Here is a 13,914-nt window from a genome sequence, read left to right on the forward strand (position 1 = left end):
CACTACAAAAACAAACAGGGCGGAACAAGATCCTCCACCCTCTCCAAGGAAGCCCAGACGCTGTGGAATTGGGTAATCCAGAACAATGTCTCCCTCTCAGCGGAACATCTAGCGGGGACACTCAATGTCAGGGCAGACGCTTTGAGTCGCCAAAGGACAGTCTCTCATGAGTGGGAACTAGACCAGACCATTCTGGAGGAGCTCTTTGCACGATGGGGGAGGCCATCCATCGACCTGTTCGCAACTCCCCAGAACGCCAAATGCCAGTCCTTCGCAAGCAGGGTTCACCATCGGGAATCCTTGGGGAATACGCTTTTGATTGCTTGGTCAGGCGCCTTTGTTTACGCCTTTCCTCCCATTCCGCTGATCCCGAGGTTGATCAGCAAACTCAAGGTGGAACCGTGCAGGATGATTCTGATCGCTCCAGCATGGCCCAGACAGTTTTGGTACTCGGAACTCCTTCTCCTCTCCCAGGACCAGCCAGTTCTCCTGCATCCTGTTCCGACACTGTTAACGATGTCCCACGGACAAGTTCTACATCCGGACTTGAAGTCGCTGCGATTGACAGCGTGGCTCCTGAGTTCCGAGAATTCCAAGGTTTAGATCTCTCAGGGGAATGTAGAGACATTTTGGCCCAGCCCCGAGCTCCTAGTACCAACAAGACCTATCATGCTAAATGGAAGAGATTCTGTGTTTGGTGTCGGAAAGAAGGTTTACACCCATATACTTCTGCTCCACACCAACTCTTTCCTTACATACTTTCACTGGCTAAATCTGGATTGGCTCCATCTTCTGTGAAAGTCCATCTGGCGGCCATCTCTAGATTCAGACGTTCATCTTCAGGTCCTTCCCTATGGTCAGCGAGAATTATCAAACAATTTCTGAAGGGTTTATTCAGAGTCTTTCCTCCAGTCCGGCCGCCACCTCCGGCCTGGCATTTGAATTTAGTCTTGTCATCTCTCATGAAAACCCCTTTTGAGCCTGTTCATAAGTCTGACCTTAAGTTTCTTTCCTGGAAACTGGCTCTTCTCTTGGCCCTGACATCGGCTCGAAGAGTAAGTGAGCTCCAAGCTTTCACGATTGAGGAACCCTTTCTACAATTTAAAAATAATGTTCTGATCCTAAGGACGAATCCTAAGTTTATCCCAAAGGTGCCTTCAGAATTCCACCTAAATGAGCCAGTAGTCTTAAAACCGTTCTTTCCACAGCCTTCCACACCGCGGAAAGATCTTTGCACTCTTTGGACATTCACAGATGCCTGAAGTTCTACCTGGAGCGAACAAGACACTTCAGAAAGTCTTCACAGCTATTTGTTTCTTTCAGTGCTCCACGCAAGGGATGTCCAGTTTCTAAAGCCTGTATTTCCCGCTGGATTTCCAGTGCTATACAATTTTGCCACCAGGCGGCTGGAAAACCACTGCACCGAGCGGTTCGTGCTCACTCTACCAGGTCCATGGCTTCATCGACAGCTCTATTCGCAGGTGTCCCAATCAAGGACATTTGTAGAGCGGCTACATGGAGCAGTGTCCACACCTTCACTCGCCACTACTGTTTGGATTCTTCTGTGAAAGAAGATGCGGCAGTGGGCCAGGCAGTTTTGAGGAATCTTTTCCAATAAGTCGGTGAGCTTTCCTTTCTATCCCGCCTTCCTATTGCATATTTTGTATTACTGCATTATTGTCATATTTTATGATCCTATGTGTTTCTACTGTTCTGATCAGAGATGTGTCACATTGTCAGGTTCATGTATTACAAAATATGCTTTTCTGTTTACTGCTGGTTACTCTGATACAAAGCATGGGAATCTATGAAAGTTCCAATACTGGGGCAAGAAAACAAGTTACTTACCTGTAACTTTGGTTCCCCAGTATTGGTAACTTTCATAGATTCCCATGCGCCCACCCGCCTCCCCTGGGAAAGCTCAGTCTTCTTGTCTTGGTGGATAGCTGTTCACAACGGCTACGAAAATCCGAGGCTCTGAGCTTCCCTCAGGAAGGTTCTGTGGGGTGAGGCTGCTCTGATTGGCTACTGCAGAAGTTTGGTCTCTTTTACAAAAAGAGGTGGATAAGCTACAAAATGAGATGAGGCCTAGGCCTATTTTTTCACTTTGTGCTTACTACTATGGTATTTTCTATTTACCGAGGCTCCCATTCCGACGACGGAGAATGATACAAAGCATGGGAATCTATGAAAGTTACCAATACTGGGGAACCAAAGTTACAGGTAAGTAACTTGTTTTCTTCAGGCTGGACTGTTCCTGTTGGAGCTGAGGTGGCATGTTGAGCAAAAGAACGATGAGTTGGAATGCTACCGTGAGCGATTACAATTGGTTAGACAAATTGTAAGCATCCCTCCTAACACATTTTGTGTGTTCGGTGTACGCACTGCCAGAGGGATTTGCTTCCCTCAGCCATGGCAGCGTGAGGCAATGTAGGCATTGCTTCAGAAGGACTCTGTGCTGTTAGAGTGGAAAGATTTACTTTTCTCCTCTCATGCTAACAAGATGTACGTAATGCGTAGCAAAGCGCACATAGCCTTTTTGCATGCTAGCCCCAATATAGTTGGCCTCAGTTCTGCCTCTATACAGCAGCACTGAAGCTTAACCTAAAAACACTTTACAACTGTCAAGATAATTTAAACCTTTATGCCTTTCAGCAGTTTTTGCTGTATCAGAGATCAACATTTTTTATGGGAGCTAAAATAAAAATGCACATTTTTTGACAACTCCTTTATTTTTTGCTCCACTTAAGGATCTGCACAAAATTTGAAATGCCAAAACGATCCCAGATTTGCCATGGGCATTTATCAAATGGTGTAAAAGTTAAAAGCAAAACAAACATCACCTTTTCAATGAAAACTCACATCTTCCCATAACTACAGAGTGGCTGGTGCAAATTATGGGAATGAGCTAATACCGGCACATAGCACTGTCATATTTTTGTTAGACATATTGTGAGCGCCTTGAGACCCTACGGGTAAGTAGTGCGTGTGAGAAGGTGGCCTGATATGCAGTGCTCACTATTCTAGTGAACACTATGTATCAGTCCAGCAACCCTTATTGATGATTGGTTGTAAGTCAACCTTATAGACCAGCTATCCTAGTAGCGTGGATACGAGCAGTCTAAGGCTAAAGACTCGAGAGGGCGTGTTAAGCCAGCTGTTTACCACACATATACCCCTTGAATACCAAGTGAAAGGACACCACACAAGTGTTATGAAAATAAACAGTTATTTATTTAAAGATCACAACAGCCCTGTACTCTTTATGAGGACAGGGTACTAAGCACAAACCAAAACTCTTACAAAAATACTTAAGTTAGCACAGTATACACAAATGCCCGAGGGGCACGGAAAACCATATACTCTGAAAGTGGAATGCGAAATTCCTAGCAGGTAAGTACAGTACTAATAGCTTTTGGAATCGCTAGGACTTGACTAGGGAATCGTTAGATTACGTCTAGGAGGCCTAGGGGACTCGGGTGCAGTGTGTGCACTCTCACGCGAGATGCGGGACAAAAGTCTATGGTAGCTAGGAAATAGAAAGTTAGTGTTCTCGGGCGAACCCGACCTGGTAGGGAGAAAACGAAAGTAGATTCTGACCCTTGGATAGTGAGGCTATGCTGGGGCACCGAAATGCCGAAGTTACCTAGCCCAGGGGCTGCAGCTGCATAGGTCTGAAAAGACGTCGGGAATCCTCGTAGACGGACCAGGAGCCGGAAGAAAAGATGCTGGCCGGTGACCAGTGAAGAAAGTTCAGTCGGATCCAAGCCTGGATCTTGAAGATAGATGACACCTGAAAGCAGAGGGGACCAAGTTCGAGACTACTAGCCAGTAGTCAGTGGGCACCAGGAGGGCACCGGATGGTAGCCACCTCGACTAGGTGAGTGGGTGACGCTTGACTCGAAGATCTCACGGACCAGGAGGCGTTGTCGGCGACCAGGATGGAGGATCGAGCTGTCCCACGAAGATAGAAGCTGTCGGCGTCGCTGGACCCAGGATTGGGCAACAAAGCCTTGGCAAATTCAAGCCCACGCGGTGGACCTAAAATGGCGTCTGGAGTGGACCAGGAGGGTCCGGGGTGCCTCTCTTGAACAAGGAAGCAAGGGCCAGCCTGGAGCAACCAGACCAGCAGAAGAGTTGTCGTCGGGCGTCGTTCAGAAGGCCACAAGCCAGCCGGCTAGTAGCCAAACAACGCGGTGCACAGCAAACAGCAGAAGGGCCCCACGCCGATCGTGGAGATGCAGGGAGGCTGATCTTGGATGCTGGAGCTGCGCAGGGTTGGGGCTTCTCGGACCCCAAAGCACTCACCAGTGGAAGACTCGGTGGGCTTGCAATAAAGATGTCGTGCAGTCTTGGCGATCGTCGGTCCCTTGAGGTCTCGTCGCACTCACGATTCTCAGCTTTGCTGTAGAGGTGAGTAGAGGTCAGAGGTGCCAGGGAAGCCGGGTCTCGTCGTGCTGGGTCGTCGGATTCGTGATGAAGGACTTGCAGCGGACCGCAGTGTTCTTTAGGATGGTGCCTGCGGATGCAGGGTGACTACTCCTTAGCCACAAGGGAGAATCTTGAAGAAGAAATCGTGAAGTCCTTTCGAAGAAAGTGGTATCTTGATTCCAAAGATGATCTAATTTTAACAGGGGGCTCGCTCCCAACTTTATACTAAAAAAGGGGGCTGACCCGGTGACTAGGTCCTGCCTATGGGTGGGACTAGGTGGGGGGTGGTTACACCCCTCAGCCATGCCGGACTTCCCCAGGCCAGGGGCTGGTGTGCCCCTGGAACTGGTTCAGACCGGCCTATGCGTAGTGAGCACCGGGGTGCCACTCAGCAGTCACCTTCCTGTAAAGCCCTGCCTACCCAGGATACACAAAACCATGTCTGGGACGGTGCTAGCACCGCCCCTGACAGGAAACCCTTTGTCCAGGCTCCCCTCGCTGGAAGGACTCCCAGCTGTAGGGGGTCAGACTCGTGTCTGTGGTGGCAGCATCCATTTTGTGGAGCTGAGGCTTCAGTTAACTTTAACCGGGGTTCACAGTTACATACATGTCGTGTCCCTCTAGAAGGGTGGAATGCTAACCCCGTCGCCAGAATTGGCGAGGGGTTAGTATTCCAATTCGTATGACACCTTACTCGACATGTTTTGATAAAGCAATACCAAAGATAGCATTTAACCGCGAGGATTATAATGCACTTAAGAGTATATGGTATGCGATATCATGGAACAGCTATTAGGACTTGATTCCGCAAGCTGCAGACAGGCTCAGCTCATGCCAGAGCACCATCTCACACGATTCCAAGCACTCTGCCTTCAGGATTGTCAAGGCCTGCCATAGGAGTGACTGATAGGAATCTGTGTGTCCATTTTAGGGTTAGGTATAGGTATACTACACCTACAGCAAAGGGTGATTACACGACTTTGCCCCAGCTGTCATGCAGCCAGTTGTGTCAAATTTAGGAGGCCAGCCAGGGGTGGCATAATACATGCTGCAGCCCCTGGCAGCCCTGGGTACACCTATGCCCTGAGTTACAGGGTCTGATAGGGTGGCCCAGTACCAATTGGAAATGTACCTAGGGTACATGGAATCCATTTTAAAGAGAGAGCAGTAGGCCTGGGGTCCTGATTGGCAGGGTCCCAGGTCGACTATGTCCAAAACCAGCTAAAACACAGGGCAAAAAGTTGGGGGCAACCATAGTCAGGATGTACCTTCCTACACAACCCCCCCCCAAACGAAAGGAGATAAGGCTATCCTTGTCCAGGTAAGCCTCTATTACCTAAGTGGCCATATAAGGAAGGACCAGCTCTGGCTTGGTTTCCCCCTGTGTCATGGTCCACTAGGCAACCCCTCACCCTAAGGGTATCTGAGGGTCTCCACCATAGGGAATCTCTGTCTCTGGTGTGTCTTGGGAAAGAAGAAGGCTGATGCTGGGATGGAGTACTGAAGTGAGGCTCCTCTACCTTTGGGCTCAACTTCCTCCAATCACCATTCACCATGTGTGCCTTTCTTTCTTTAGCTGAGATGCACTGAGCTCTCAGGGTCAGCCTCTGGCTACCTAAAGCTGGAGGCTGAGTCCCTCTGTTTGGCTTACTGGAGGGACAGGTCAGGTCTGGGGTTTTTAGGCCCCATGTTTGGCTGTGCCCAACAGTGTCCAGCTGTGGGAGTTCCCTAACTACTTTTAAGGGGGATCCCTCAGGAGTCTGTTCTATTTTCACTTGGCTAGGTTTACCAGCTTCAATGATCCTAATCTGCTGATTAGGGGGTTCTTTTGGACAGGGGGCCCTTTGGGGTCCACCACTGGCCTTCCTGGTCTCTTCAGCCCTGGGCTGACTGAGGCAGGGTAGAGAGGTGCAGGTTACCTGCTCCAGACTGGGTCCCACCTGGGAAGGGTCCACTGCCATCAGGGGTTCTGCCAGGCTAGGCCTGACTACCTCTGGGGCAGTTCCTTCAACAGGGGTAGAGTCAGTTCCCTGAGGAGGCTGGCTCTCACCTAGTGTCTGGGAGGGGGAAGACTCTTCTTCCTCCTCAATGCTCTCTGTTTGAGTGGAGTGATCCATTGTTTCAGGCTTCACAACCTCACTATCTGTCTGAGTAGAGGCTGAGACCATTTCAACCTTGCCAACCTTTTCAGGAGGGCACTCAGTCTGTGTTTGGGCTGTGACTGTCACAGCCCTCCTATCCTGTTCTGAAAAGTCTGTCTGAGCCTGGGCAGTGGCTACCACTGCCCTTCCAACCTTTTCAGGGAGGAATGGTGCTTGGACTGGGGCTGTAGCTATTACTGCCCCACTAACCTGTCTGGATAGGCCTATCATTCTGGAATGAGTTTCTTGTTCCACCTCAGCCCATGCTGAGAGTTCCAGGTCATTCCCCAGTAAGCAATCTACAGGTAGGTTATCTGTCACTGCCACTCTCATGGGCCCTGTGACATTACCCCAGCTGAGCTTGACTACTGCCATGGGATGCCTTCTTTTCATTCCATGAATGTCTGTCACCTGATAAGTAAAACCAGGGGTCAGTTGAGCAGAGGGGACCAGATGGTCACTCACCATGGTGAGGCTGGCCCCTGTGTCTCTGAATGCCTCAACTTTCTGACCATTCACTAAAACTTCTTGTCTATACTTGCCCAAAACGTGGGGTCCAGTAGTGAAGTTGGCAAACCCCATGCCAGTCTCACAGACAAGAGTGTGGTCAGGGAACCTGGCTAAGCCATAGTCCTCCTGTTGGCCCAGAGTAATGCCCACCACATTCTTGGGGGCACTCCCACCACCTGGGGGATTACCACTAGTGGTAACAGGAGGTTTAGGAGTATTACCTGGGGGTGTATTTCCCTTATTACCATTTTTAGGGCAACTGGCATCACTTTTGTAATGGCCCACCTGTTTACAGGTATGGCAATAAGGTTTCTTTTGTTCAGAAGGAGTGTTCTGGGACCCACCACCCTTGTTGGAGTTTTGGGGCCCTTGGGAAGTCTTCTCTGTGGATTTATCCCCACCCTTCTCTTGAGGCTTGGTTGATTCCTTTTTCTGGTCACCACCCTGGTTTTTAGGCCTAACCCTGGTTCTGACCCATTTGTCTGCCCTCTTACCCAATTCCTGTGGAGAGGTCAACTCAGAGTCTACCAGGTGCTGATGTAATAGCTGGTTCTGACAATTATTTAAGATTTGCTCCCTCATAATTAGATTATACAATCCTTTAAAATCAGTCACCTTACTACCCAGTAGCCAGCCTTCAAAAGCCTTAGTGGCACAATCAACAAAGTCAGTCCAATCTTGAGACTGAGTTTTCTGGGTGTCTCTGAACAGCATCCTGTATTGTTCAGTGGTTAAACCAAACCCATCAACCAGTACATTCTTCAAGACTTGGTAATTGTTAGCATCCTCCACCCTTGTGGTGAGGAGCTTATCTCTACCTTTACCATCAAAGGAGAGCCACAAGATAGCTGCCCACTGACTTTGGGGAACACCCTGCACCGTGCAGGCTCTCTCCAAAGCAGTAATCCATTTGTGGATGTCATCCCCTTCTTTAAAGGGGGGCACTATCTTATTCAGGTGCTTTGTATCAAAACTCCTTTCCCTATTGCTAGGTTTATTGCTGCCACCAGTGGGAACTGTCCCACTCAATTGTTGCTCTCTAGCAAAGGCAAGTCTCTCTTTGGCCAGGGCAAGTTCTTCCCTTTCAATCCTCAGTTTGACTGCCCTTTCTTCAGCTTCATACACTCTCCTCTTAGGGGAAGACATTCCTCTGTGAGAAGAGTTGAGAGAGCCATTGGTTCGAAAGGATCTGCTAGAGCCTCTTGATAGAGACCTAACTCGTCCATTCCCAATGTTAAGCGGACCTGAGAGTGGGCCCAGGGGTCCCCCAGTACCAAGCTCATGTCTGCTTAAGTTGGACCTGCTTAGTCTGCTGACTTCTACCTGTTCCTTTTCTGCCTCATCCCCTGATACCAAATCATCATCCTCATCATCAGCATCATCTGCTTCCTGAAGAGGATGGTCCTGGGCATCAAAGGGACCCTGTAAGGAGGGCATGTTGCCATCTGAATTAGAAGGGTCTGGGTTACCAGCCCTCCTTGCATCATGAGTCTCTAAGAGACCAATCAGAAAGGCAGTTGTGGGGTTAGACCCCTGCTTAATCTTCCTAGAGGTACACACTTGTCGTAACTCATGGAAGCTAAGCGCAGTATATCTTGAAGGGATGACCTGTGGAGGGTCAACTGACACAAGGGGAACCTCAGTGTTTCCTCCTTTGTCCGACATACTGTTTCTAGTGTGGTGTAAGTGATGCACCTACCTACACTATGTGTTTACCTACTGATCCCTTGCTAAGAGTTGCAGCCAAGGTGTGCTAAGCCTTGAGGAGCTACAACAGCTGGTTCAGTAGAACTCAGAGTATTCTAAGCTTTAGTTATATGTACCTAACAGTACTTATGTGATCTTTCAACAAGATATTCTTAGGATACGTGTGGTAAAACAACAGCAAGCTCAAATCCCAACCGCTGCTCACCAATGTGAGAAGGTGGCCTGATATGCAGTGCTCACTATTCTAGTGAACACTATGTATCAGTCCAGCAACCCTTATTGATGATTGGTTGTAAGTCAACCTTATAGACCAGCTATCCTAGTAGCGTGGATACGAGCAGTCTAAGGCTAAAGACTCGAGAGGGCGTGTTAAGCCAGCTGTTTACCACACATATACCCCTTGAATACCAAGTGAAAGGACACCACACAAGTGTTATGAAAATAAACAGTTATTTATTTAAAGATCACAACAGCCCTGTACTCTTTATGAGGACAGGGTACTAAGCACAAACCAAAACTCTTACAAAAATACTTAAGTTAGCACAGTATACACAAATGCCCGAGGGGCACGGAAAACCATATACTCTGAAAGTGGAATGCGAAATTCCTAGCAGGTAAGTACAGTACTAATAGCTTTTGGAATCGCTAGGACTTGACTAGGGAATCGTTAGATTACGTCTAGGAGGCCTAGGGGACTCGGGTGCAGTGTGTGCACTCTCACGCGAGATGCGGGACAAAAGTCTATGGTAGCTAGGAAATAGAAAGTTAGTGTTCTCGGGCGAACCCGACCTGGTAGGGAGAAAACGAAAGTAGATTCTGACCCTTGGATAGTGAGGCTATGCTGGGGCACCGAAATGCCGAAGTTACCTAGCCCAGGGGCTGCAGCTGCATAGGTCTGAAAAGACGTCGGGAATCCTCGTAGACGGACCAGGAGCCGGAAGAAAAGATGCTGGCCGGTGACCAGTGAAGAAAGTTCAGTCGGATCCAAGCCTGGATCTTGAAGATAGATGACACCTGAAAGCAGAGGGGACCAAGTTCGAGACTACTAGCCAGTAGTCAGTGGGCACCAGGAGGGCACCGGATGGTAGCCACCTCGACTAGGTGAGTGGGTGACGCTTGACTCGAAGATCTCACGGACCAGGAGGCGTTGTCGGCGACCAGGATGGAGGATCGAGCTGTCCCACGAAGATAGAAGCTGTCGGCGTCGCTGGACCCAGGATTGGGCAACAAAGCCTTGGCAAATTCAAGCCCACACGGTGGACCTAAAATGGCGTCTGGAGTGGACCAGGAGGGTCCGGGGTGCCTCTCTTGAACAAGGAAGCAAGGGCCAGCCTGGAGCAACCAGACCAGCAGAAGAGTTGTCGTCGGGCGTCGTTCAGAAGGCCACAAGCCAGCCGGCTAGTAGCCAAACAACGCGGTGCACAGCAAACAGCAGAAGGGCCCCACGCCGATCGTGGAGATGCAGGGAGGCTGATCTTGGATGCTGGAGCTGCGCAGGGTTGGGGCTTCTCGGACCCCAAAGCACTCACCAGTGGAAGACTCGGTGGGCTTGCAATAAAGATGTCGTGCAGTCTTGGCGATCGTCGGTCCCTTGAGGTCTCGTCGCACTCACGATTCTCAGCTTTGCTGTAGAGGTGAGTAGAGGTCAGAGGTGCCAGGGAAGCCGGGTCTCGTCGTGCTGGGTCGTCGGATTCGTGATGAAGGACTTGCAGCGGACCGCAGTGTTCTTTAGGATGGTGCCTGCGGATGCAGGGTGACTACTCCTTAGCCACAAGGGAGAATCTTGAAGAAGAAATCGTGAAGTCCTTTCGAAGAAAGTGGTATCTTGATTCCAAAGATGATCTAATTTTAACAGGGGGCTCGCTCCCAACTTTATACTAAAAAAGGGGGCTGACCCGGTGACTAGGTCCTGCCTATGGGTGGGACTAGGTGGGGGGTGGTTACACCCCTCAGCCATGCCGGACTTCCCCAGGCCAGGGGCTGGTGTGCCCCTGGAACTGGTTCAGACCGGCCTATGCGTAGTGAGCACCGGGGTGCCACTCAGCAGTCACCTTCCTGTAAAGCCCTGCCTACCCAGGATACACAAAACCATGTCTGGGACGGTGCTAGCACCGCCCCTGACAGGAAACCCTTTGTCCAGGCTCCCCTCGCTGGAAGGACTCCCAGCTGTAGGGGGTCAGACTCGTGTCTGTGGTGGCAGCATCCATTTTGTGGAGCTGAGGCTTCAGTTAACTTTAACCGGGGTTCACAGTTACATACATGTCGTGTCCCTCTAGAAGGGTGGAATGCTAACCCCGTCGCCAGAATTGGCGAGGGGTTAGTATTCCAATTCGTATGACACCTTACTCGACATGTTTTGATAAAGCAATACCAAAGATAGCATTTAACCGCGAGGATTATAATGCACTTAAGAGTATATGGTATGCGATATCATGGAACAGCTATTAGGACTTGATTCCGCAAGCTGCAGACAGGCTCAGCTCATGCCAGAGCACCATCTCACACGATTCCAAGCACTCTGCCTTCAGGATTGTCAAGGCCTGCCATAGGAGTGACTGATAGGAATCTGTGTGTCCATTTTAGGGTTAGGTATAGGTATACTACACCTACAGCAAAGGGTGATTACACGACTTTGCCCCAGCTGTCATGCAGCCAGTTGTGTCAAATTTAGGAGGCCAGCCAGGGGTGGCATAATACATGCTGCAGCCCCTGGCAGCCCTGGGTACACCTATGCCCTGAGTTACAGGGTCTGATAGGGTGGCCCAGTACCAATTGGAAATGTACCTAGGGTACATGGAATCCATTTTAAAGAGAGAGCAGTAGGCCTGGGGTCCTGATTGGCAGGGTCCCAGGTCGACTATGTCCAAAACCAGCTAAAACACAGGGCAAAAAGTTGGGGGCAACCATAGTCAGGATGTACCTTCCTACAGTGCGCGCTATAAATGTCTGATTTATTTATTGATTGATTGATTGATTGAGCATATTTAGCTGACGGGTGAGGTACAGGTTTTGAACTGTATTTATAAATAAATATCAACATTACAAAACAAGAAAAGTTATTTAATGTATTGATAGATGGAACTAAGGAGTAGATGAGGACTGCATCCTACTACTGGAAACCACATGCATACCACTAGTGAGAGTATCTGAAAAGTATGGTACCACTTGTCAAAGATGGTAGTATGTAGTAAAGTAATTATCTTGATCTGGGGGAATTCACCAAGGTTCGCTGTGAGATTAAGTAATGATGGTATGCAATATTAAAACATGGGCATTATTCCATATTACTTGTACAATGCCTTCATTACCACGCATTTTTTTCACTACATAAAACAAGGGAATTAAAGGGAAGCATGGGGTTATGGGCATTTAGGGTGTCAGGGATGGGTAAGGGTACAAGGTTGTAAGAGTTTTTAGGGTGTCAGGGATGGGTAAGGGTACAAGGTTGTAAGAGTTTTTAGGGTTCAGGGGGACGTAAGGATGTGGGTAGTAACAGTTTTTTTAAGGTTCGGGTCAGTAAGAGTACGAGGTGGTAAGGGGTTTTTAGGGTTCATAGATGAATGAGGGTAGGTGGTAGTAAGGAGGTTTTAATAGTGGGGATTGGTAAGGGTACAAGGTAGTAAGGGATTTTTAGGGTTCAGGAATGGGTAAGGGTATGGCGTTGTAAGGTTTTTCATGGTTCAGGGATGTTTAAAAGTAGGGGTAGTGAGGGATAATAGGTTTTTAGGGATAAGGAATGAGTAAAGATACTCAGTAGTACTGAGTTTATAATTATAATGAGTTTTGGAGAGGGGTTTAGATGTAGCCAAGAAAAAATATTTAAAAATATCATTTGTAACCACGAACACTGCATTGGAAAAAAGCCTATATGGGGAGTTGTAAAGGTGCAAGGCGTTCAATTACATGCATGGTAAATGCATGCATGACAGCAATTAATAAATAATATTGAGTAGCATGATGAAACAATGATATGTGATTAAAAGGACAAGTATCAAGAGCGCTATGGCTAGTAAAATATGAGACTTCAATTTGGAGCCTTTGCAGGGCCTGGGGCTGGGTGCTCTGTGGGACACATACAGTGCTATTCCTTCCATACATCACTTTGACACTGGCGCAGTGAGTTATTCCATTTGTTGCGGAGGGCTGTAGATACCCTGATGGTACAGGTAAAATCCCAATTAAGGAGGATGCTGCCTTTTATCCTTTTTGTGTTAATAAAATGTGTAATAGGTAATATTAAAATCTATTTTGTTCAAAGCTGCAAAATATAATTATGTAAAACACAAGTTATTGGTTGTTATGTGTAACTATTAGTCCATATTTATAGAGAACAGACTCCTATTCAAATTCATTTTACTTGTTACTTCTTGTATTTCAGCATCATACTTTTTTTTGGGAGGGCATTGATGGCTCAAGGGTACTCACCCATTTCCCTCCCGGGAACTCCTATGAAATGAAGATTAAGGTAGAGGAGGTAAGGAAGGCACCACTCATATCTTCCTGTAATGGGTTACAGTAGACTTTGAAGAAAGAATACTGCAACCGGTGTATGTATTTTTACCCAGGTCTTTACACTGTACTTGGTAAGAGAAAACTGTTTGATCAATTCCTATCAGGATTATGAAGAGATTCTATGAGCTTGACATGGCATTTGGTTCTTACTCTGGTACAATAGGTTTTTTTTTTCTTTCTTCATATTACCCAGTTTACTGTAGGTGTATCTCGCTAGTAAACTTATTTCACCACCAAGTGGTTGTCAGGCAGTTATTCTTTAACTTCGTTACAGTCACTCTCTGATTCTGATTGTTCCCCACAGATGCTGAGGACACTGACGAATAACCGAGACAAAGGACGAGTGAACCACAGTGCTGCTCTTTTTGGGTTTGGAGATGGCGGAGGGGGTCCCACGCAGAAAATGCTAGACAGGCTGAAGAGAATGAGGGATACTGATGGGCTGCCCAGGTCGAAATTCTAATTTGCACTCCCTCCTCCATCCACACCCTTGCAGATTACTCGCAGTTTAGCGAGTGTTAATTGCATTCGTATGCCCTGTTTGCTTCTCATCAAGCTCCTTCTCCCATTACATAATGTCTATTTTTCTGAGTCAGCCCCCCTCTCCTCATAC

At 48.1% G+C, this 13,914-nt stretch overlaps 1 protein-coding gene across 1 annotated transcript in view; it reads left to right on the plus strand.

The window, feature by feature from the left end:
* The window catches only part of MAN2C1 (mannosidase alpha class 2C member 1), a 362,406-nt gene that overhangs the window by 221,240 nt on the left and 127,252 nt on the right, over positions 1 to 13,914 (plus strand). Inside the window, exons 11-12 of the mRNA XM_086959311.1 lie at positions 13,168 to 13,263; positions 13,606 to 13,751. Of these exons, the coding sequence (XP_086815437.1) occupies positions 13,168 to 13,263; positions 13,606 to 13,751 (242 nt within the window). The remainder of the gene's footprint in view (positions 1 to 13,167; positions 13,264 to 13,605; positions 13,752 to 13,914) is intronic.

This window comes from Lissotriton vulgaris, chromosome 2_2 (genome assembly GCF_964263255.1).
Source record: "Lissotriton vulgaris chromosome 2_2, aLisVul1.2, whole genome shotgun sequence".
Lineage (NCBI taxonomy): Eukaryota > Metazoa > Chordata > Amphibia > Caudata > Salamandridae > Lissotriton > Lissotriton vulgaris.